General features: G+C 43.8%; 1 protein-coding gene across 1 annotated transcript in view; it reads right to left on the bottom strand.

The window, feature by feature from the left end:
* The window catches only part of LOC6596519 (piezo-type mechanosensitive ion channel component), a 32,423-nt gene that overhangs the window by 5,917 nt on the left and 959 nt on the right, over positions 1–25,547 (bottom strand). Inside the window, exons 2-20 of the mRNA XM_026987152.1 lie at positions 11,352–11,563; positions 11,007–11,271; positions 10,636–10,946; positions 9,971–10,097; positions 9,754–9,873; positions 9,527–9,689; positions 7,323–7,556; positions 6,924–7,121; positions 6,313–6,869; positions 5,614–6,253; positions 5,052–5,544; positions 4,180–4,984; positions 3,952–4,109; positions 3,090–3,790; positions 2,759–3,023; positions 1,390–1,535; positions 955–1,227; positions 248–616; positions 107–183 (exon numbers count right to left, since the gene is read on the bottom strand). Coding sequence (XP_026842953.1) covers positions 107–183; positions 248–616; positions 955–1,227; positions 1,390–1,535; positions 2,759–3,023; positions 3,090–3,790; positions 3,952–4,109; positions 4,180–4,984; positions 5,052–5,544; positions 5,614–6,253; positions 6,313–6,869; positions 6,924–7,121; positions 7,323–7,556; positions 9,527–9,689; positions 9,754–9,873; positions 9,971–10,097; positions 10,636–10,946; positions 11,007–11,271; positions 11,352–11,415 — 5,966 coding nt within the window. The 5' untranslated portion in view covers positions 11,416–11,563. The remainder of the gene's footprint in view (positions 1–106; positions 184–247; positions 617–954; positions 1,228–1,389; positions 1,536–2,758; positions 3,024–3,089; positions 3,791–3,951; positions 4,110–4,179; positions 4,985–5,051; positions 5,545–5,613; positions 6,254–6,312; positions 6,870–6,923; positions 7,122–7,322; positions 7,557–9,526; positions 9,690–9,753; positions 9,874–9,970; positions 10,098–10,635; positions 10,947–11,006; positions 11,272–11,351; positions 11,564–25,547) is intronic.

Here is a 25,547-nt window from a genome sequence, read left to right as displayed (position 1 = left end):
CATGGTTTCCAGTTTCAAAAACCAAAAATTAAAAAACAAAGAACTTCAACTAAAGGTAACGCAAGCGACGCACACTGGACCGGGGCCAGAGTCACGTTGTAAATACCTCTCGAGGTTGGACTTGAGGAAGTGGAACATGGCAGCAGCACTCGACAGGCCCAGACGATTCAGGGAGCTCGATTCCTGTCGGGGAGAAATGGGGAAAGTTCGGTTAAAGTTCAATATCTCAGATATGGATAATCCTCACCTTCAGAGTCTTCTTCTCGCCAGCCAAGATGCGATTGACGTAGCGGTAGTTGCGCGAGAAGCGGTTCAGTCTTATGGTCAGGGTGACCAAGAAGCCCTCGAGCAGCCTGATGATGGGATTCGTGTCGAAGTCCTCGTCCGAGTCCTTGGCCGTCACCTCGCCGCTGTCGACTTCCATCTTGGATTTGCTTTCCGAAGTCTCCTTGTAGGTGGCCTCACGTCCCAAGCTGGTCGGGGGCGGTGGAATCACTGGCAGATCAGCCACATCGCGGGTTGGAGCCGCCGGAACTTCCGTGCCTGCTTCATCCCGCTCCTTGGATATGCCCTTGCTGGTGGAGGGAAAGTCGGCACCGGGAGCATCCTTTGATTTCTGCAGAGGGATGCACAGAAAAAGATTCTTTTAGACGACTTCAGACTTTCTTCCCTAAGGAGTTTTTACATTTACACGATTTAACAAAAACGAAGCTTATATACATATGTATACGAGTAGGCATATACGAGTGTATATATTGATATAGATAGATATATTTGTACAATTTGAGGTGGGTGCGCCAACTGTCTGTCGGTTGGCTTGCAGGCGCAGTTGGAATACTTGAATACTTGAAACTGAGCAGAACTGGTGAGTAAATAATGTACGGTAATGCGAGGAGGTGCGCCAATTAAAGAAGAGGAGCTCTGGTTGCCCATCACAATCACATTCAGACTCACAACCCTCGCCGGAAGGCCATCCTCGAGCAGCGTCTGGCTACGGCGCCCGAAGTCGAGCGGCTCGGACAGCGTCGACGTGCGCATGCCCAGGTCGCACTCAATGGTGTCGTCGTCGTCGTCCGCGCCATCGGTCAGGCCTAGGTCATGAGCGGGCGCCTTGTCCTGGTCGTCGTCTAGCTTAAGAGCTATGCGAGAGCCCGGCTCAGAGGCGTAGGATCGCTCGCGCATATAGAAATGACGACGATACTCGGCATCGTTCAGGTCCTTCCACACCTTCGCGGGCACAAGTCAGGGGGCAATTTTTGGCGGAATTTTGGGGGAATTCACAAGAAATTATATAGATTTCAAAATACATGCGATAATCGGCATGCGACAGGATGAATGCAATAGTTTGGTAGGTCTGATTTCCATCTGGATTACTGTAGGGGAACTCACATCATAGAGGGTTTTGCGGCGCTGCATCTTCATCTCGCTCTCGGTCATGTTCTCCTCCTCCAGAAAGTCAATCTCGTCGTGTATCAGGTCCAGCTCGAACTTGTCATCCATCTCCTCGAACATGTAGTAGTCGCCAGCCCGGGTAGCTTTATTGGGAATGCCATAAAACATAATCAGAACACGTTTTCATACACATATGCGGGTACATTCCATAATGGTGTTCAACAACATTCAGAGAGATCAAATACAATAGTTGCTAGGGAAAGGTTTTTAGGTTATTTTCTTTTCGCATTCAATTTACAGAGCAGCATACAGTCATGCAGTTAACTGGATATACTTTATATACATGGTATAGGTACATGGTACATAGGTACGAACGGATATTCGTATGGAAAAAATGAGGCACAACAAACGAAAACTTTACCATGTGGATGTAATTTGATTTCCTTCCTTCTGCGTACTGTTGGTGCAGGAAGTGGATAACCATGTTCTAAAAAAAAACCAAATCAAATATAAAACAAAAGTAAATTAAAAGAATTCATAAAAAACGAGGAAATGTACGATTCTTTTGAATCAAACTAAGGATATACGATCGTACTCGTAGCTGTATCCTCGGCCAGCCGAGGATGTTGTACATTGTATATTTCTGAACCGATCCCAGGGGCATTCAATATGCTTATAGCAGATGGATCTTTAAATGTTATAAAAATAACGCGAAACTTGAAAATGTATAATAATTTAAATATAATGTTGTATAGAAATAAACTTTTTTTTAAGTGTTAGCAATTTTTGTAATTTTGATTCCATATCATTTTCAATCAATAAAAACTATCAATTTGAGCAATTTTAAAAGGGTAGTAAAAATGATTTTGAATATTATAAAGATATCAGATGCCATATCATTATTATAAGAATTATGAGAAACTTGTTTTCAGAAATGAATATTAAAAATAATTGTAGATTCCATATCATCTTTAAGCAGTTTTTAGACGCTTTTATATTCCTCATGCTGGTAAAAAGTAAGTAAATATTTTACAGCCCCTGAATAGGAAATAAAACAAGCTTTGGTCATTCTGAAAGTGGCATTGAGACCATTCAAGAATTTTATTTATACACTTTTTGATTGCGCGAGAATTCATCCGTGAAGAAGTATTTTATTTGGAAAAAATTCATCTAAGTAGACAAGTGCTATTTACAGGGCAGACTCAGAGAGGCAGTTGTTTGGAGATGCTTCTAAACAAGACTCCAACCCAATGGTTTTATTGTCAATAACTTGAGCACGCACATCGAAAAACGGTTTCTTTGTACAGAGTTTACTAATGCTAGCAGAGGTTATTAGATTCAATTAGATCAAAGATTCATCCAATACATGGTCCATGCAGCAGTGCGGGCTCATAGAACGCGCACATCAGCGACTCCATATAGTAGACCGTACCCACGGGTCCCCAGCTGTGCGGCCGCTGGGTGGAGCGCAGGGCAGCCTCATCCCTGGCCCCAGACTGGTTGCTGGAGTGGCGCATGCGCTGGGAGGACTGGGCGGCCTCGTCCAGGGAGTAGCTGGCGTTGCCCATGCTCTGGTGGCGACGGTGCAGTGACTTCTGGCGCATGGTCACCTCCTCATCCCGCTCTGCCGACTGTTTGGGTGGGAGAAATGAAGCGCTGGTCGGTTTCTGGCAAAGAGGTTTCTTCGGCCGCTTTACCATTTCTTTGCTCAGCGGGGATCGCTTGATGGACACGGTCTCGTTCCAGGAGACAGCTGCATTTGTCGAAGACTGCCGACGGTGTTCCCTCCGCAGATTCGGGGTCAGATTCGAGGACAGCACTGAGCTGGTCCCACTGTTGGCCATGGCGTTGGCATAGGCCACCATGGGAGGCGCAAGGCTATGCGTGGTACCCGAAGCACTGATATCAGAGGAGGCCAGACCCAGGGAGATCCTTTTCGGCTCTAAGAACCCTTCGGTGAGCAGGGCAGATAGAGCGTCTGTGCTGGGCGTCGTGGGCTTCGAAGAATGGATGCATTTAGTGGGAGTCTCCTGTGTGTGGACATCCCCAAAACTTACAGCTGTCGTCGGGGCGATGGGTTCCAGTCGTGGCAGGGCCGCTGCCACAGTGGCCTCCTCCTCACTGGCCGACTGCACGTCCGCGTACTCCGTAAGCTCCTCGCAGGGCATCACATTGATCTCCGGCTCAATGACCACACAAGCATCGGCACTGTCCGCGCTCTCGTCGCTGCTCTCGCAGCTGGACAGGAGCGAGGCCCGGGCCGGCGATGAGGTGGCTGAGCTCGAGGAGCTCTGCTCGTCAGGTGTCAGATAGCCGGACCCCTGGCAGGAGGTGAAGCTGCTGTTGTGGGCCAGGGGCGCCACCTCCGACATTGTCTGATCCGAGGGCGTGCGTTGCCCTTTCGGAGGCAAGGCCAAGCCAGAGATTAGTGGGGGAACACACGCGACAATTTCCCACGATCAAAATTCAAAAAGGGGAATTGCAACGGAAAGCGCGACGCGGAAAACAGAACTTAACGTAGGAAACACTCCTTTGGAGGCGATTTCCAGGCCAACTTACCATCAAAATGTGTCTGCTTGTCCAGGGGTCGCAGCATTTTCTGCTGCGTGGCCCGAATCCGCTCCATCTTCCGCTTGATCTTGAGCAGGACCTGCTTCTCATGGCCGTGGCGATGGGCAATCTGGTTCTGGCGCAATCCCTCAATGATATCAGCTCCTCTATTGTGGATAACAATACTCGTGGCTCGTAAGTACAATAGATATGACCTAAAACTAGATAAGAACCCACCTGGAAGCCAGAATATTGTTGGCCTTCGTGTCCGTGATGATGTGGCAGAAGTAGTGAGACTTAAAGATGCGCAGCTGGAAGATGATGAAAGCAAAGCAGATCGTGTCCCACAGCAGGACCACCTGATGCGTGATCTTGGGGCATTCACCGGGCGCCAATATAAGGTCCGTCTCTTCGGTCAGCATCAGTGGCTCCTTGAGCACGTTGCTCGTGCAGGTGATGCCCAGCATGTGCACCAGCCAGCAGCAGTGGGTGGTCAGGGGCGTCATGAACAAGCAGCCGGCCATTTGGAAGCTCGTCTTGATGAGGATGTTGGCCACGTTGAAGGCCAGCAGCCACTTCCAGCGACTGATGATGGTGTTGATCGGCCGCAGATAGAAGTCGGAGCCCTGCCAGAGGAAGACGAACGCCCCAATGAGGTAGCCCAGGGCCAGCAGATCAGCAATGTTGGTCCCGGCCAAGAATACCACGGCCAGGGTGAACCAGTAGAAGCCGCACAGCACCCCGTTCTTCAGGATGTCCGAGTAGTTGCGAATGTACGAGCAGAAGTCGTGGGTGGGATTGTCGAAGGGCGTCCTCCCCAGCTGGGCAATGTCCGAGATAACGCTACGATTGCTGCCTCCGGGATAGTCGTCTTTGCTGGCGTAGCGCTGCTCTATGCAGAAGATGCTCTTCTGACGGTTCAGGATGACCAGGACGATGAAGTCGAAGATCAGCTTAGGCACATGGTTGAAGTGCAGGGCCCCGGGAAGCATCGTCCAGCGCTGGATGCTCTCCCCAAAGGCGCCCTCGTCCCAGGGATAAACTGTCCGAAAAGAAACAATATCAATCAATATCATACGCTCTATATAAGGACCTCTATTAGCTCCTACCCAGACATGAGCTTGGCGGCAGTCCCACCAAGATGATATATTGCGTCAATATCGAGATGGCAAAGAAGGCCTGGAAAACTCCCCAGATCTTGGCGCACTGCGACCGCCTTAGTAGCAAGAGGACGACCAGCCAGAGCGCATAGGCCACGGCCACAATGTCCTGGCGGTACGTGATGGTGGAGACCAGGGCAATCAGCGATATCTCGATGCCAAACTTGTAGAAGGCATAGTTCAGGAGGTACTTGACCAAACCCACTAGATCCTTCTCAGCATCGGCGCGGATGATATTTGGGAACAGCAGCTTGGTGGGCGGAGCATTCACGGCTCCAATCTTCACTCTCATCTGCAGCTGGCGCAACGTGATCACGGCGTGCATGGTCACAGTGACCATGTAGATGATGTACGTGCGCAGCAGACTCATCAAACCACCCTCCATCTTCTCAGCCTTCGTGAGGCCCACCCACTCGGCGTTGTTGGCCGTGCGGTTGTCGGACTGTGAGCAGGAACAGGTAAGGGATTAGAAAGAGAACGTCAGCGTAGGAGAAATTACTAATCAACTCACGCAGAAGACGGTGTACTGGGTGTGGCTCAGGTACTCAATCTGATAGATCATCTTAGACAGGACGATAATGGTGACAATAAACGATATCACGCGGCTGATTATCACTTGGATGGCCTTCCGTGAAGTGGCACCCAGCACACAGAAGCCCACAAAGACAATGTGCAGGACGCAGACCTCGCTCACGCTGCACACAAAGGCGGTGATGTAGACGGCCTTCATGATGTGCAGCTCCAGGAAGCGCCAGAAAACGTCCTTGAAGTTCTTGAAGATGTACTCTGACTTGTTCTTGATCTTGCGGAAGGAAATCCGCACCAGATCCCGCACAGAGGTCTCAAAGTCTGTGGTGGCGCCGCCGGGCGCCGCCTCGCCTGAGGGACCCTGGGAGCGCCGCAGGGAGCCGGCACTGCCACGACGCTTTGAGGGCGCCGCTTCCAGAGCCGTTGTCTCGGTGGGTTTCTGCTGTGCAGAGCCGCCAGCTCCGGCAGCACCAGCAGTTGCTGGCTGCTGTTGCAGCGAGGCAATGAAGCGCTTGTGGAAGTAATGCACTTGGATCACAGTCAGGATCACAATGATCGTGGGCGAGACCAGGTGCAGGAAAAGATCCTTCGTTTGGTAGCGCTTCAGACCAATGTCGTTTTGTCTGAAAGAGAAGAAACATCTTCAGAGATGGGACTTCTTTTTTAGCAAAGAACAACCTACAGCGTCTTGGACACATTAAGATAGTCGTTCCAGTACGTATCGAACTTGTCGAATTGATATGTGTAGATCAGAATCAGTATGGACATGGCGTAGAAAATGAGGAACAGCCAGAAGCCGTACATGATCTTCACCCATGCCTTGGACGAGGACTGAAATACTAGCAAGAAGAACAGGAACAGGGCCATGTAGCAGATGCGGAAGCCCGTCATATTCTCTCCGGTGATCGCGCAGAGGAAGATCACCAGCACCAGTAGCCAGATCCACAGGCGCACCAGCAGGTTTTTGATCACATCGCCGGCCTTCTTTAGGAACTTTGAGGTCTTCTTGCCGTCGTTGATGAGGTAGCTGGACCCCGCCGAGCCCACGGTGATCTGCAGCGGAGCGATGATGTCCGCCATGGTGTCCCTTCGCCGGTCGCGCTTCTCCTTGAAGAACTGCCGCGACGTCACCCAGAACATCAGGACGAAGGCTGTCTTCACGATCAGCGGCACACATGGACGCATGTGGTTCTCGATGGGCCGCTCGAACCCAATCTGCTGCAGATTGATGCCCGCCGTCTGCAAGTAGATCATTCGATAGGATATCATTCGCATTGGACACCTTAAACTTACGGTGACCTTCGTGGGAAGCTCGTTGTTGTTCAGGTCCATGCCGTATATGTACTGGGCCACCAGCAGCACCTCCGCGTAGAGCACGATGAACGGACTGGACCGCATCATCGCCTTCCGCTGGTTGGGGATCATCCACAGCACATTGGCCCACAGCAGGAGGACGAACGTCAGCCAACTGTGGTATACTATGGACCAGGCCTAAAGAAGAACAGAAATACAAAATTTCTTAACAAAGGCCAACAGCATAGACAGCATAAATAACCCCTGTTCTTTCAACTTGTGGGTTCTATTCAGTAGTGATCAGTTTATTTATCAAGCGGTGGGTTATCCTTGATCCCTTTGCTCCCAATGCTCCCAGCAGAATATGGAATTATAGCTTTAGTTCTGTAATTGACTTACCATCATTAGAATATTGGTGAATATATAGCTGTTCTGGTAGATGAAGCCACCCACACTGACAAAGCCATACGATATCTGATCCAGTATCGAGGTGGTCGTGTTCTCCTGCTCCGATCGCTGCTCCAGCGAGTCCAGCGGTATTTCATTGCCGCGTTGAGTGCCGCCCATTGCCACTGAAGATCCGCTCTCCAGGGGCTGGGCTGTGCGCCCCTTCCGCGTACTCTGACGCACCAGCTGCACAGAATGATTAGCGAATTAGTTTGGAATTGCACTATGTGCCCGTGTAGACGTACAATTGAGGAGATATTTCGATTACTATACATATAGGGTAAGTATTGTATGTACATACAGAGAGATACTAGAGTTCTAGGGCAGCTACGGGTGATAGGAGGTCACTAGATCTGGGTGAGAGTTGCTATTGATTGATTTACGGTGCTGTATGGCCCAGAACAGACAGATCAGCTACACACAGTCTCACACACTTTCGCGGTTAGTTTCGGGTTAAGGACGAGTACGAGTATGACTTGGGGATTACTAAGGTATTAGTACAATCGAATACTATAGAATATAGATGTTAGACGAGAACATTTTTACATCAACAAATGACAGATGCGGAAACCAAAAGATAGATATATAGATACAGAGTCTATCTTTAGTCTAATGATTAGGTTAGGTTAGCGAGTAGAGTATTTGGCGAATAGTGGAGTTAGTTTACGTACAGGCGTCGTCTCAGTCGGTTCATTCAACGCTGCGCGCTGATCACGGCGCAGAGAAACCTAAAGCGGAAGTAATAAAAGAGAGAGCATAAACAAAAATCAAAAGAAAACCAAAACATAAAGGAAAATTCGGGAAAAAGCGCAAAACAAATTGTAAGATTTCGGCAAAAGGCATACAGATTTACATTCATATTTATAGCGAACGTCATCTCAAGATATGTTGAGGTCTTTGGGTTATCTTTGGGTTACAGCACAGACACAACATTCAGTTGAGTTAGTTTTCGCACAATATTCGGTGAATCGAGTATATGGTACAGATAGCCAGTAGATTAAAGTAAAGCTTGTTGTATTGACAATTAAACTGCTCCATTCGCTAATCGGGTTCAGGCGGTTCTCTTTTGAGAATGTCTCCAAGCCCACAGTTTAAGTTTTAAAACTAGGTTCCTTGTTCCACTATTTTTAAAAGAACGACCTCCCAGTGGAACCAAAGTGAATCTGCTGGAGCTGTGATATAAGTATGCCACGATTTCTGCAAACAGGATCATCTTTGTCAGCAATTTACTAGGATTGGGTCGTAAATAAACTAGTTTCCACATACTGATAGATTTGAATTAATTTCAATATCGGGCAATCTACGAGAGTGTACAGTCAATGCACATCTCAAGCGTCAAATGTTTAACAAATAACTTGCAGCGTCTTCGGATAAACCGCTTCTGAAGAGCCTTTTGCTCTTTAAGTAATTTTCCATAACAATTACAGGTATTTTCTTTTTCTGGGAATGCACAAGACACTTTATCCTCTGATATTGATATATTTACTATCTATTCTGCCAATCCTTAAGTGCTCCACATTCGCACAACAGAAACCCGAATCGAACCAGGAAAACCGCAATACCCCAAACCTAATCCCAATCCCTTCTGGTATCAATCCGCTCGCTTACACTCAGACGCTGTGTTCGATTTGCGGTGGAGGTGGTGGCGGTGCTGGATCCTGCGCCGGGACCCGAGTTGTCCTTGCGACTGCTGCCCCGCGAGGCCTGTGAGGTGCGGAGCGTCAGCTGGCGGCTTGCTTTGTTGCCGGTGGTGTTGAGGCTGCTGCTGTTGCAGTCAAGCTGCTGCCCAAAGGCGGTGGCAGGCTTTGCCTCCAGCTGCGAGGCGGTGGTCGAGTGGTACAGTGGTACAGTGGTTCGGTTTCGAGTGGAGTTTTCGTGTGGTGTGTGGTGTGTAGTGGTGTGGTGTGGTTAGTGACGAGTTTGTTGTTAAGAATGTTTAGTGTAGATTTTTGTTTGCGTGCAGGGAAAGTGTGTTACGGGGTTGGAGATTGAGCAGATTGTCCGAATGTAAATGGCAGCGGGAGAAGAGCGGAAAATCAGAGCAAAGAGCTGGTAACTAGATTTGTGTTAGTGGCCCCAGGCCGTAGTAGGAGCTGTTGCTCTTTATCCATCGAAAGGAATGCTAGTGGTCCCCCAGCTGGAACTTGGACACTCACCCTGGGCTTGATCAGATGCTTGGTGGTCAGAGCCAAAGCGAAGTAGGCAAAGAACAGGGCAAACGGGTTCAGGTACGAGTCCAGATAGAGGGTATTATTGTACAGGAGGACCCGTATATCCGGCGAGCAGTAGGATTCAATGAGCGGCTCCAGACCAATCAGACTGTGGACCAAAGGCAGTGGCAGATGAGTTGCAAGTTCACGGAGAAACCTCTCCATTCACTTACCGCGCCGTCAGGCTGGTGTGATTGAGGTGGCCCTGCATCCAGGGCGTCTGGTAGGACACAATGGACAGCGAGTGGAGCACAAGGACGACCATTACGCAGCGCAACAGCAAGGCGAAGCCACTGCAAAGAGGTGTGAAAACGTAAAGGTAAAATGAGAAAAGTCCGTCCGTGCGTCCGTGGGTCCGTGTGTCCGTCCGAAATTGATTGTGGCACGCACCGTTGCAGCGTCCGGCAGGTTGCCCAGTAAGTGCCGGCCAGCAGGAAGATGAGAAAATAGAATCCACCCGGCACCGAGGGACGCAGCGCGGCCGCAAAGAACAGTGTGGCAAGGCAGAAGAGAGGCGCTGTAGATGCAAAGATAGAAAAGTGTGGAACGATAAAGTATTTTCTCTGAAATTGATTGTTATAAATGGGAATCTGAAACCACTTCGATTGCATTTCTTTTGCAATTCGTACGATTTCTGTTAAATACAAGTATAATGGATAGCTCTCAGCTCTCCACCGCTGATTAAAGTTCATAAAGATACTCTTATACCACTCTTATCAGAACTCTTCTAATTCTGAATCCAGAACCGTATAGAATCAGCCTGACTTGTTGAACCGCAGCTCCCAATATATCCACTAGACTCTTTGCACCATTATTATCGAATTGTGATTCCATTTGCTCCAGCTCCGCTCGGTTGAACTTATAGTCATTGCCCGTCAACATCCTAGTAAATGGTTGCCTAATCGTATTTAACGCACTATGGTTTTTGCGGTAGTTATATATCTACATACTTATTCAACTTTAGGGCCCCATTATTAGTGACTCATTGCATGGTCTCTGGGATCCGGTTACAGGATCTTCTTCCTGGTTACAGGTTCACATTCTGATTTACTCACAGATCTTGATCAATCCCTCGAAGTGGATATGCTGACTGATCATGGAGACCCGCTTCCGCAGCTGCTGCTGCTGCTGCTGCAGTGGCGTCGTTGCCGTGGCCTGTTGCACATCTCCGCCATTGGCATCTGTGGGGCAGGGGGGCTGGGTCGACTGGGCGTGGTCCGCGGACTGGGCTTCGATCAGCTCGCCGTTCTCCAGCTGCTCGGCGGTGATGGGCTGTACGGCCAGTCGCTTTACGGTGAGGTAGGAGCCAAGGGAGGTGGCAAACACCAGGACCTCCGGGGCCAGCCACTCAATGATGGCCAGGGGCCTGAAGGGGAGAGAGCGGGATGAGTGATATATGTGGGCTTGAATCTCGGGGGCTACCCACTTCAGATCGATGAAGCTCACGAAGCCTATGTGCCTAAGCAGGCGCTCGCTGAAGGAGCAGTTGTAGATGGGCAGCGCTGTGCTGACGGCCACTATCTGGAGGGCGATGTGCCCCAGCAGGACTAGAGTGCTCAGCGACAGCAGAATGATGAAGAAGGCGGTGACTGATCCCTTGAAGTTGCGTCGCGTGGCCAGGGGTACAAACGGTGACATGAAGAACATGAGAAGGTACACAAATGATATGCCCACCGGTCGCATCAGCGAAGCTATAAGAACAACAAAATGGTGATGTCAGTCTGGATCGTGGGATTAAATATATATGTACATATTAAAGATCGTTACTCACCCAGAACCAGCACCGCCGGAACGACGACGCGCTGCAGCACCATGCACGCATAGCTGAAGGCCATCTTGGATGGATATGGATATGGGCCTGGATGCTCCACTCTCCCACTCCCGCGTGGCGCTCACGTAGCTGCTGCTCCTCCTGGCAGACGACTCATTCATAAAAGTTTCCGCTTCGATTGCAATTTGTGTGCCACAAGCAGTGCAGGGCAGCTGGAAGCACAAAAAGGCGAAGGATAGAGGATAAATAGATTGGAAATTAAAGTTAAAGCTGCGCCAAACTCCTGCTCCTCCTCCCACCAACTTTTCGCCGCCAAAGTTGTTAGTCCTTAATTAAGCTTACTCGAAAAAAGCAATTTACGGATATAAACATTGACACACTTTTAATTAGCACTGGAAAAACGAGCACTGAAAAGTAATGAAATCAAACTCTGACTCTTCCCCCACTCGGTCCACAGTGTCCCCCTCCCGCCCAACGGGGTTATGGGGTTATGGTGTGGGCGTGGCAACTGGTAGCGCCGCACGCTATACTTCCTTGGGTTGGGTTAGTTTCAATTTAGCCTATCCGCCTTTCCGCTTTTCCGTATTTTCCTGCTGCAAGGAGTGGCTTTAAGGCGATAAGAGAGAGAGAGAGAGGGAGAGGGAGAGTGGAGAAGAGGGCGTCGGCACCGTTGGACAAGTTGGCTTATGGATAAATGTGTAATTCACATTCAATGGCACATAATGTGGCATTTATTCGAATTCAGTTTAAGCTAATGGTCTAGAAATCGTTGGGGCCAGAGGAAAGGAAACAATAGAGAACGTTTAGGGAGAACGGAAATCGAATACTGATAAACGATGGAAGCTAAAGGCACTTCGACACCACTAAGGCGTTTAAAATCTCTTTTTTAATCAAATTTAATAAGCTTTTCTACATTTCTACATCTCAACATTTGAGGGGCGGCACAGCTCACTCCGACACGATCTGGGACAACAGGGATCTTCCACATAATCCTACATCTGGAATAAAAAAAAACTATGAAATGACACAGAATACAATTTCCTGTACTCTTGAGTCCCTATATGACACAAGACCAACCTGAAGTCAATATGTATCTGGAATCCAATTCTGGGACACGGCAAGCAGCTCCAACTCCAGCAGGAGATCTCTGTTGGAGTGTTCTCTGAGGCAAGAAAATTTACAATGAGCTTCAAAAGTTCTAAGTAGTTTTAATTTTCCTTCTACTTATGTACATATGTTTTGCCTGGGATCTATGTCATAGGTAAAACACAATACCTATTTTAAGTAAGCTCTGATGGCGGACTTCTGATCTAATCCGCACATACTCGACTCGTATTCAAGGGTATTACTAATGCAAAATATAACAAAAAGCAACAAACTCGAAAATAAAAAAAAAAACTGCTAATTTCGCGCACAACAGCCAACAACAACACACACAGAAAAAAGATCAGCAGTAATGACGTAATTTGGCATGAACAAAGTTTTTTAATTCTTCCTCTCTTTGCCAAAAACAAGGCACAGAACAGAGGGCAAAGAGTGTACGGAGAGAGAGAGAGAGAGACAGAGAGCGTGGGAGAGGAAAAGAAAGCATGCGAAAATATTATGCCTCCAACGGAAAACACATCCGGACAGAATGTGGGCTAATAAGAGACAGGAGATGCTTGCCAGTATGCCAGAAAAAGAGAGCTGAGAGCTATGGAACGATAAACGGACGGACAGCTGTGCCACTGAGGCCGACAGCCTCAAGTGGGTCCGGCCACACCTACCCCACAAAACACAGCATCCTCCTCCCCACTCAATCCCCGTCTCCCTCCTCTGGCAAACAGACAGCAAAGCAAAACAAGAGCACGACGAGGGCGCAGCTTTGCATACACTTCCTGGTCCTTCGGGCAGACCCTTTTATATAGCCAGAAGATTCCGTGGCACAAGCTACATCCAAGGGAAACGTTGCAGGCACGCGGATAAAATTACTATATCCCCCCCCAAAGGGTATATGTATGTACATCCGCCCGATAACAGAGCCTTCTAATGACGATAACAAAAAAATAGTAGAAGTGGGAGCATCAGGAAAGGAAAGTACTTTACTATTTTGTAGAACAGTAAATGCTTGTCGGAGCAGATGTCGAATGGCGTAATAATGCTGATGGAAACGCGTCTGTATTGTATGGGAATTTAATGCACAGTGCCCCTACAGTGCCTACAGGGGAAATAAAAGCCACATAGATGACGAAGTCACAGATTGCACAGAATATATGTCTTCTTTTCTCCTCTTTATTTATTATATTATATGAATAATACGAAATATATTTACTGGAGCTTCCCTCCAGAGCCCGGCGTACGTCCCATCGATTCATTCAGCTCCGTCCGAGCCCCCGCCACGAGACACGTGTTGATTCTGCGGCTCAGTTACGCCGTACCCCCGGCAATCCCCCGTTGCCTATGAATATGAAATGGCCAGAAGAAGAGACACAAGGGGTTTAACCCGCGTGTCGCTTGCCACTAATTCATGGGCCATGCACGCATCGGTAATGGCTGCTGCCTGGCATTATAATTCGGATTGTCTATCGATATATGGATACAATATGTACATATGTCCGATGGGGGAGCTCTGCAGCTGTTGCCTGACAGCCATATGGGGTCGACTCTGAGAGGGGCACGAACTGGGAGCAGCTCTTGGCGGCCTGTTGCTGCTGCTACTTATTTTGTTTTCCATTTCGATTTCGATTTGGGTTTCCATTTGACTCCAAATGTTTATTGTCTCTGCATTTGTTCCATCAAGTAGCATTTGCTTTTCTTGCGTTAACTTGGCACACATTATCGTGTTTGTATTCGTTCTCGTATTCGACTTCAATGCCGTCGTCTCTGGGTTCCATCGGTTCCATCATATTGCAAATTTCAATGTTGCCATTGTTGTCATGGTTATTGCGAATGAAACGCATGTTCTGGCACTTGAAAACAAACATTACCATTTGCTGCGATAGACGACAAGCAGCTGATGGTTGAAAATTTACTGGGTGTGGTCCATGGGGCACATACATGGAATGTGTCGTGGGAATTGTGATCATCTTGACTAGATATTGCATACTCCATACACTCGATTATCGATAAGGAAAACAAAATTAACAATTTTAATTAGTAAATTCCTCAATGGAATGAAATTTCCCATTCAAATCGAAGCATTCTTTCGTTTAGAAGGTCTTTCTGCTCTGCCATAACCATTACCATATCTGGTTTGACTGTCAACTATCGTATAACTAACGTATCGTAGTGCTGTTGATACAAGTAAAAGTCCTCCCCTTGACTTTCTCGAAGTTTCTGGGATCTAAACGAATTGCCCGATCTTAATCGCCTTACATGAATAATAAAATAGAGCTTCTTGAAGAGAGAACTCAATTCCAAGTTTGCTATCATCTCATTCCGCACTAGGTCCCCCGCCCTCGGTGCCCCCGCTACGTTCATTAGCAGCTTCATTGCCAAGTCTGGCGGCTGGCTGGCACTTGAACTTTGTCCGGGCGTTGCCATCTCCGGACACTGCCCCATTCCACAGACAACTCTTGCAATTATACACACTACTAGAAGTCGTCTTTGCAGTTTTATTTTCTTGAGGCAAAACGTTGACAAAGTCACCCACTCTCTGGCCACCCCCCTCTCTTAGCCGCAGTCCGCGTGTTCGTTGACCATTCATTTTACATTAATTACAAATTACCCTAGATTCCATTCTTAGCCTCCACTCTTTTCAGTGTCCACTTGTGGACTTCGTTTCTATGCCCCGTACTCGTGGAGTGCAAGGGTGTATTGGCTTTCCGGAAAAGGGAGTCTTGACTTCCCGACTTTCACGACTTCCTACGTATACTACGGCTAGAAGGTATGCTGCAGTCGGAATGCTCTGCAATGCTCGACAACCACGTAATCTGTATGATGTGTGTGCATGTCACACGCTTTGCTTGCTAGTCTACTCTTTTTGTACTCCAGCTGGTGACGTCACACTATCCGTCGTTGGATGACTGTCAATGTCAATACTTGGCCAATTGTTAGCCCCTTGTGGAAGGGAAGTCCGCGCCCCATTTAATGCTTTAAAAATACAAAAAATAAACTCAAAAGCAAAGCAAAACATAACATAATAATTGCTCGAAAGCACGCAGTACTAAAAATATTGAGAGCGAGGAAAATGATGAAAACATTTCATTTGACATTCTTCGTGTGCGTTTGACAGAAAAGCTCAACGATAAAGAGCAGGCAGGCAGCGGAAAACTTCACATGCAATTTTCTTACAAAATTGTGCTGAAAAAGAGCTGGAAAGTGGCTCGAAACAAAGTATTGCGACTAGGAGATACCCACTAAGAACGAATTTCGGCGATAACCCATTATGTTTTCTATTTGAACCTTTTATTTTCACTGGTTAATTTTTGTAAGTAAACCCCGGGAAATTATGTTCTTTAAAAATTCTACTTAAAGCTTTATCCTTCTTCTTTATTTAAAAAAAATATTTATTGCGATATCTTTCACCAGTTCGGCGCTAAAATTCTTTAAATTTGGCTGTTTTTCTGTACCTGCTTGGGTACAGTGACTGATAATGGGCTAAGACAGTCATATGTTGACGGTAGTTCATTGACCTCTGGCCAACAATCTCGGAGCTCTAACATTTTAAAAGTCAATGAAGTCTCTTAGTAAAAGAATTCTAGGTCTTGCAAGTCAATGCACTGTAAAATCCAATTTGTGAAGGAATCGCCCCGTAGCCATTAATCCAAACTCAATCCCCAGAACTCTAGTATAACCGTTGCATAGCTATTTTGCCAATATAAGTTCCGTTTACAATGGAGACAGTAACAAAGGACACGCAAGGGGAGCATACATACATATCTGATCGATGAACAATTTTCTAGATTCTCGGGGTTACATATATGTATGTAACTTCCCTTAAATGCGAATAATTACCCTTTTGGGGGTGAGCTCCAAGGTAGACATATCCATCGCTCTACATACACACATTCTCATGGCCCCTCTGCACTTAGATATAATCTTCGAGAGCTGCTTACTAGTTCATACTGGGTGAAGGCCATGCCGAGATACTCGTACTGATAAGAACGATGCTTACTAGGAGGCACTTAAAAAGTAAACGTGGTAAATGCTCGTAGCTAACAACACAATGAACAATCTCGAAACATAAAAACATGTATGGGGTAATGTCACATTAATTGAGAGAATAATTAAATGCTGAAATGGAATCAAATCAGACCAGATTATATTAAAGAGGAAAATCATACTGAAGATTCTTCTGAGTGCCTTTTGGTCATTTGGTTGTGCCTGAATTGACTAAGAGATTGTTCTCAGTTTATGATCTTCTGGAGGCTGTGTATACCCTTTTCTTATGTGCCTTGTCTCTGTTTCTCGGCTGGCTGTTCTTCCTATCGGAAGTTCAATGAGTAATCGCGAGAGACTCGGGAGAGTCACAAAAAATATGATTGAGAACCAGAACATATGAAATGCAGAAACTTGCCACCGGGCAACGTTATGTCGAGGAAGTCGCCTCTTTTCATGTGAAACGTTCCGATCAGCCCTCAAAATTTGTTTCCATAGGAAAGGCGGTCAATGGCCCACAGTTGAAAGTGTCACGAAATACTTTATGGCGTTGTAGCTGACAGAAATAAAATAGATTGGGTTTTCATCCCGCATTAATCGAGCGGGGTCAATTGAATTACACAAATTGTCGTTAATGTACAATAAATCCGACTGGCATTATTAATTTTATATGCACAGGGAGCTGTTTACCCCCATCTGGACGAGAAGTGGGTCACTGACAGTGACCCCCTCCGCCTCTTCCAACAGTTTTATTGGTCCTCCCCAAGTGGAGGGCATGGAAAAGGGCAGCAGCTTGCTTCAACAATTACGTATACGTAAATTTCACAAGGGAAATTAATTTCAAAGTTGCAACCGCGCCACATATCACACAACCCGAGCGCTCCTCGCCTCCCCTACACACACACACAGACACACGGGGGCTAATGGTCCAACAAGCTGTGGCCAACGCCTTCGTTTCACTCAAAGTGACAGGAAGGGAAGGGCAGAAGCGGGGCGGGAAACACCAAAATGCATATTCGCCTCTGGTCTTGGCCTACATTTATCTTTTCGACCGAGCCCCCAACGATTCCCGCTGAGATGCACTGTGGAATTCACTCAGCACGAATTATTTATAGAACGACTCCACCGGTAGGTAGGCAATAGCTACAACAAATGGATATACTGTGTAGTGTATTGGGAACTTTGGCTCGAAATATGCTAATCGACACTTACGTGCATGTACGATTTTTCACCAGTGCATGAATACAATACACTAATTGTGGGACATATGTGTGTACAGCGAAAAGCAGAAACTCAGCTTAAAAAAGAATTTAATAAGTTGAGAATAGACTAAAAAAGTTTCCTCATGGTTCAGGGCCATAGGTCTTGAGGCAGGTGCTATAGAGGAGGAGTTTGCACTGCAGTTTAAGTGGAGAACAAGAGTTCTTTTGCTTCTCTATGACTTTCACTTTTTTAGAATATAGAGATGGATAAATGAAATATAATATCCACAAATTTGTATTCCAAATTCGGTTCCAAGTGCTGGAACAATCGGGAACGAGCAGGAACGAGCGGGGACGAGCAGGAACGAGTGGCAACGAAAGAGTCGCGGCTCTATTTGTATACCCGATATGTAGGAGTATGTGTGAGCTTTTTTTACATCTGTCTCCATTCTCACAAGAATACCAGCCGTTTTATCCCACTCCCCTTCGCCAAAGCTGGCACACTGCACGAGGAAACAACCTTGATTCATCAAGGATTAGAGGAGAAGATTACAGGAGTCTGTACTCTGAGAACTAGTCGTCAAACAAGACGGACGGACAGGCGATCAGGGGTATTGATGCTGGGCAAGAATATATCTACTTTATGGAGTCGAAAACGCTTCCTTCGGGGTGTTACACTCATCCAGGGCACCACAAATCGCATAAAGCCCTATACGCTTCAAGTACCGGGTTTAAAAACACTGTAGAGTAGGGTAGTTACACTAGTTTTACTGTCAACCAATAAACATAAACTTCTGCTCTCCAACGACCCTTAAATTTTTAACTAGCAGTTAATTCATTTCGGCCCATTGTAGAACACGCCAGCTGGGCCACAAGAGCATCCCCAACAATGTGCGGTCCGGTGGGGGGGTTCAGCTTTCCGGGGAGTCGCGGCAACGGGCAAATATCGTTTTATGCATAGTGCGCTCTTTGTTTGACCTGTCGGAGGATATTACCCATGCGACATGTGTGCCGTGTGTGTCCAAAACGGAGGCGGAGCACAGCTCCTGGCAGGTTGTCCATTAACAAACAATTTTGCTGATGCATTTAAGCGAGCGAAACAGTTTGTAACGTTAGTCACCAGTCTCGGGGTTTGTTTCATTCCGTTTTTGTATTTTTTAATTTATTTGAAAGCGACCGAAAGCCGTGCCCTTACACGTACCGGACACGTACCCGTGCACGTACACGGACACGGACTCGGACACGGACTCGGACACGGACTCGGACACGGAGCCATGTGTGCCATTACTCCGCCCTGAAAATTGTCGCCACGTTAATAGTGACAAATGTGGCGGAATGGTAATGGACGGGACGGGACTGGACATGACCTTATCCTATTCCAGATCGCACTCCTCTTCATGTGAGAGCTTTCCATTTCATTTTTGGGTGTTATAAAAGCCTCCTTTCCGCCACTTTATGAGTTCTGCCTCCCTTTTACGTGCTAATTTCATCATCATTTCAGCTCTTTTTAAAAAAAAGTGACTTTTATTCGGCTGAAAGGCCCATTTAAGTGGGCAAAATGTCATTTTCCATCCATTCATCATCATACATCGCGGGGATAGTTTGTCATGTCTTTCTCTCCCGCTTTTCCTTTGGCTTTGGCTTTCCTTCAGTTTTCCACAGAAAGAACACGCAACAGTTTCCACTTTTCTGTTCGTAGCTTCCACCAACCGTAGGCGGGTGGCGGGGGGCGGATGGCGGGCGGGTCACCTGTCAAATGAGTGTCCTCCTCGCAGACGGTCCCCAGGATTATGACCCGACATTAACATTTCCCCCGAAATGGTTGACTCAACTTGACTTGATATATTTATATGTTCGTCGTACTCGTACATTCGTGTCAACAGGTTATGGCCAACACTAGGGAATGAGGAAGTAGTGCACCCGAAAATGTACTTTCTTAATAAAACTACTTTTTTATATTAATGTGTACGTCTTCTATTTGTTTTATACCATATTTCTATAAGCATTCCGTTGTTTCATTGGAATCACGCGGGACAATACAATATTTATACGTACAATAAACAATATAAAGTATAACATATGATTCAAGATTTTACATTTTTTTTCCTTTGGGGAAAACCTTTGCAAAAAGTTTTAGGTGGGAAGTAGTTAAAATAAGTATCAAAATATTGAAATTCAGATCTTCAGAAATCAGCTATTCTGACACGATAAAACTTACTGTAAAAAAATAATAATTATACAAAAAGAATCCAAAATAAATAAATAACATAATAATTACACAATAAAAATCAATTTTTATTCTTGATTTTTATTGAATAATTGTTATTATAATCGTTATTCTTGATTTTTTCATAAATAATTGTTATTATAATTGTTATTCTTGATTTTTATTGAATAATTGTTATTATAATTATTATTGAATAATTGTTATTATAATTATTATTGAATAATTGTTATAATAATTGTTATTCTTGATTTTTATTGAATAATTGTTATTATAATTATTATTGAATAATTGTTATTATAATTGTTATTCTTGATTTTTCTTTAATAATTGTTATTATAATTGTTATTCTTGAGTTTTATTGAATAATTGTTATTATAATTGTTATTATAACTGATATTATAATTGTTATTCTTGATTTTTATTGAATAATTGTTATTATAATTGTTATTATAATTGTTATTATAACTGTTATTATAATTGTTATTATTGATTTTTCTTGAATAATTGTTATTATAATTGTTATTCTTGATTTTTATTGAATAATTGTTATTATAATCGTTATTCTTGATTTTTATTATAATTGTTATTCTTGATTTATATTAAATAATTGTTATTATAATTGTTATCCTTGATTTTTATTGAATAATTGTTATTATAATCGTTATTCTTGATTTTTATTGAATAATTGTTATTATAATCGTTATTCTTGATTTTTATTATAATTTTTATTCTTGATTTATATTAAATAATTGTTATTATAATTGTTATTCTTGATTTATATTAAATAATTGTTATTATAATCGTTATTCTTGATTTTTATTATAATTGTTATTCTTGATTTATATTAAATAATTGTTATTATAATTGTTATTCTTGATTTATATTAAATAATTGTTATTATAATTGTTATTCTTGATTTTTATTGAATAATTGTTATTATAATCGTTATTCTTGATTTTTATTATAATTGTTATTCTTGATTTATATTAAATAATTGTTATTATAATTGTTATTCTTGATTTATATTAAATAATTGTTATTATAATCGTTATTCTTGATTTTTATTATAATTGTTATTCTTGATTTATATTAAATAATTGTTATTATAATTGTTATTCTTGATTTATATTAAATAATTGTTATTATAATTGTTATTCTTGATTTTTATTGAATAATTGTTATTATAATCGTTATTCTTGATTTTTATTATAATTGTTATTCTTGATTTTTATTGAATAATTATTATTATAATTATTATAATTATTATTCTTGATTTTTATTGAATAATTTATTTATTATTTTTGGGTCAAAACATTTATTATATAATTATTATTTTTGATTTGTATTGTTTTTGCTTAAAATGAAACTAAAAAATTTAAAAAAAAACGAGGGGGAACGTTGTGAGTTGTGTGTGTGAGATTAAGATTCTCTTCCAGAAATATCGGTTGAAACACTGAAGGCTCTTCTTTCACTCTGCTATCAAGTATCCGAACAATCGTATATAATCATTTCAACAACCATGGACCCCAACCCCAAAGACTATGCGATTGGCAACCGAAAGGATAATAGATGTACATATACCGATCCATAGTACCGATTAAATCCGTTCCATGGAAACATACTGTTAAACATACTCGCATGAAGCTAAAGAAACCCTAAAATGTAGCCAAATTTAACATTCTATGTGCTCCACTACGAAAACAGTATGGACCACATCTGGCTTGATATTTTTTTAATGAGAAATCGACTCGACTTGAATCGTGTAGATTTTATAGTCTACAGAAAGTATATTTTATATATACTACTATTCTTAATTTTCAAGAGAATTATTGGGTTTTTGTTTTGGTAAATAAAGTTTTCAAATGTTTGCCCTCTCCGCTTATTTGAGAATCTGTTTGCCAAATACTCGTATGCAAATGTCTGGCAGGCAGCGAACCGTGACAGAGGCAGAGGCATACACAGTTTTCGAGTCATATAGTTCAAGATCGAAGCAGATGAGCCTCCCCCCCACACGATATACGATATATGTATGAGTGTTTACGATAGCAACTAATCAATTGGAAGAGAACACAATCGAAAGCCCAGAATCAGTCATATTCTCACGACCCCGCCCCCGCCGAAACAGTGCAAATAATATGGCATTCACGCATGAGAAGTCAGAGAAGTCGTCTATAAGCAACGTCTGTACGAACCACTTAGAATGGGCCTTTAGGCTTTACATATGTATATTGTGGAATATATATTTCGTTGCAAATATTTCTCTTTCATACTTTGATTGCCCACACAGACAGACACTCAGCCACACCGCCACGGTGCGACGATAAGCAGTGTGGGGAAAATTGTGGCAAATTTAATTATAACGATAAAACTGAAATTTAATTAAGTCATTCAAAAGGTGGGACAGCACCAATCCTAAAATACAACAAATGAAAACATTCGCACATAAATAAAATTATAAAATATTTCTGTAGTTAGACGCTCAAGAGGCTAAAAATCATATAAATTGAGGCAAAAACTAGTTCTGTGGTTCCCGAGACCGGCAAATGACTAACTAGAAAACCAGCCCCGGACTCAGAGACTGTAACATTTTTTTTTTTTTTTATTGTTCCTATACATAGCTACATGTATATACATATGTATATATCTATGTGTAGGAATACCAATACTTTTCCATGTGCGATGACGCAACAACGCACAAATTTTTGAGGAATTCGTTTGTTCTATACCATTTTTGTTTCGTTTCTCGTTTGCCCCTGGCGGAAAAGGCTCCGGCAAGGCAAAGGCTGAACAGGTAGGCCAAACTACTAGCAACATGAAACAATGCCAGCTGCTGCTCTCCGGCTACCACTATCTTAGCGTCTCAAAGTGCATTCCATCCCCGTTTCACCAGCAGGTGTGGGCTCGCGGCAGCCGGATGCTCGGAGACGAGACAAGAAATAGCCACAGTCACAATCTAGACATGTCTTTTATGTGGCGGAGGGGGGACCAGTTCTGTTGAGAATTACTTGAATTACTCGTCTTGTTTTTTATAAAACTATCTACTGTTGAACTCAATTTAAAGAATGATTCTTGAGCTAAATTTGCATTAAAAAAGTTAACTATTATCCATAGTCTCTTATATATGTATTTTTTGTCAGTATCGGGTTAGGGTTTAGGGAAATTCTTTAACTGAACAGAACTAGTTCCAGAGGACAATCCTAATGCCACTATTTCGCTTCGCTTCACTGAACAGACAAACACATTTTTCAGCTACCACCTCGCATGGAAATTCACTTTTTCCATATGGCATTCGAATATATTTTACATGGATTCGATCTTTCATTCTTCCTTTTTTGGGTTCGCCCAATACGTTAACAGAAAGAGACAAAAGGAGGCGATGGTGAGCACAAAAGAAAAATTGCAGTGGCATCGTCGGGCGACAAACAAAACAAGCTGAAAAATAACTGCAGCTGTTGCAGTTTTATAAATGCGGTTGCCGCATGGGCATGGGCATTGGCAGGAGGGGGGGCATGGGTCAACCTCTATAGCCCAGCTATCCAAAGCCTAACTATTCTATCTGGGAATATATACATACTCACCCATATGTTTACTGTGCGGGTGCTGGGAGGAGTGGGGAGTGTTGTCGCTTGGGTTGGCGAGTGGCTCTCCTCCACAAGTGAAATTTTCTCGTGCCAAATTTGTGGGGAACTACGTGGAGCGGGGCCGCTTGGGGAGGTAAACGACTTTTAAGCACTGACAGTGAAAAAGTTTTGGAGGAACTTTTTCGAGGTTGCACAAGACACAACATAAACTAATTGCAACAACGTTTCTGCTCTGTTCGTTTTATAGCCAACAAAAATAATCAGAAAAGATACTCTGATAAATGAAAATGGGAAGTAAGGACAGTTGGAAATGGTAGCTTAAATGGCTTTTGCACTCATTCTGTCCAATTAATCGATCTGAAAGCAGTTGGCTGTGGGCTAGGTGCTGCTATGATGCCTGATGTCCTGTGAGGATTTCGTATCAATTGTGTGTCGTAATTGAATGCTTGTTTGAAGGAAATCCCCCAAATATCTCTCTTGTAAGACCAGAATGCTGGGGTGTACCAAACAACCCATATATTTGTATCCATCCCAGATGTATGATGAGAATAATTCCCACCTTAAAGGTTATAGAACTAATTTGAACCTGTGGAAATTCTTTGAACAGAAATTCCATTATGCTTAAAATGCCCATTAAAATTCTTCACAATCAAAAATCAACTCAAAGGCGAATATCCGCAAATCCAAACAAAAATTCTTTAAACAATTGTATAAAATAGAAAAGAAAATACGACCAGAGTGCCGAAATCAAAGTTCAAATTCTTTGATCGGATCAAAAATCAATTTCAATAAAATCAAATAAAGCCATCAAACAGATTCGATCCGACCTACATTCAGGTTGTACTCTTAAAAATATGCATGAAGTCATCTCTGACATATCAAAGATTGTGTTTCATTAGAAAAACAAAAGCAGCAAATACATATGTAAAAATTAAATACCGCAATCGTGAGAGTGAGAGTCGAGACAGACGGCCACCAGATTCGAGGCAGATTCCGTAAATGAGAGAATCCAAAGTGACGATTATATAATTCGAATTAAGTACTAACTATCCACGAAATCGACCGGAAGAAAATATCATACTTCATAATCGCATAGCATGCATGTGTATATCATTAAAAGGGATGATAAATCAAACGCCTAATGAAATCTCGCTATAACTCAGTCACTCCTCCCCATGCCGTCACTCCACTGGGGTATGGTCGTTAGGAGCCTTCCATTGATTCTTAGCTCCAAGAGATGTTTGACTGTAGCTAAAAACCATCATATAGGATGTGTCCCTATCCCGTGTACTGACTCAGTTCCCAAGTTTCCCATTTTCAACCGCCTCCTCCGTATTAATATCAAGTATGTAAATATTTAACAATAGAAAAGAATTTCATTACTCAGGCAACAGACAACAACAGACCCGTGAGTCCGTGACCATATGTTGGGAGAGTGAAAGTGCAGTTTGTGTTGATAAGAGCGGTTTTCTTGTTCTCTTGTATCTGCCACTGTTTTATTTTCTCCCACGTGAAAGACGGCAGCTATGAAAATATATGATTTTGAAGGGCGAGGAGCTGCTACTGGGTCAGCTTCACATTCTGTTCGAACTAGTCCTTATCAAAGAACAAATAAAAACAATGAATGACTGATTGATGCACCGCGGAAAGGCGTAGGGCTTCCCTTATTACGCTGCAAGGCAAATAAATGAAAGTCATTTACGCTGATTTGTGTTGTTGCTTTGTTTTATTTCTGTGCTAATTCCCAAAACCAATTGATATGGACGAACCAAGGGGGAGCAGGAGGCGTGCTCGGATTGATCTGAATGCGTTAATGAATGTATAAATAGCTCAACAGCTAAATACACTGCAAGCGAGATAGAAGATGAGGACAGACAGACAAGAGGGTGTGCGAGAGTGCGAGTGTTTGTGTGTGTGGGTAAGTGTAGCCCGAAAGTTAAACCAAAGCAAACAAAAATGCGACAGTCAGAGAGAAAGAGAGCGAGAGAGAGGAATCCGAACATGAGAAATTTGAATAACATACGAGCTCGACCGACTGAATGATACCCATTGCTCGGGATTTGTTTTGAGTCGAGTATTATAGTAGACAAAATTCTATGCCGTAATG

Source organism: Drosophila persimilis, unplaced genomic scaffold, assembly GCF_003286085.1.
Source record: "Drosophila persimilis strain 14011-0111.01,24,50 unplaced genomic scaffold, DperRS2 tig00000124-arrow-pilon, whole genome shotgun sequence".
NCBI classification, from domain to species: domain Eukaryota; kingdom Metazoa; phylum Arthropoda; class Insecta; order Diptera; family Drosophilidae; genus Drosophila; species Drosophila persimilis.
Note: the sequence above shows the minus strand (reverse complement) of the source record. Positions and strands in the feature narration are given on the sequence as shown.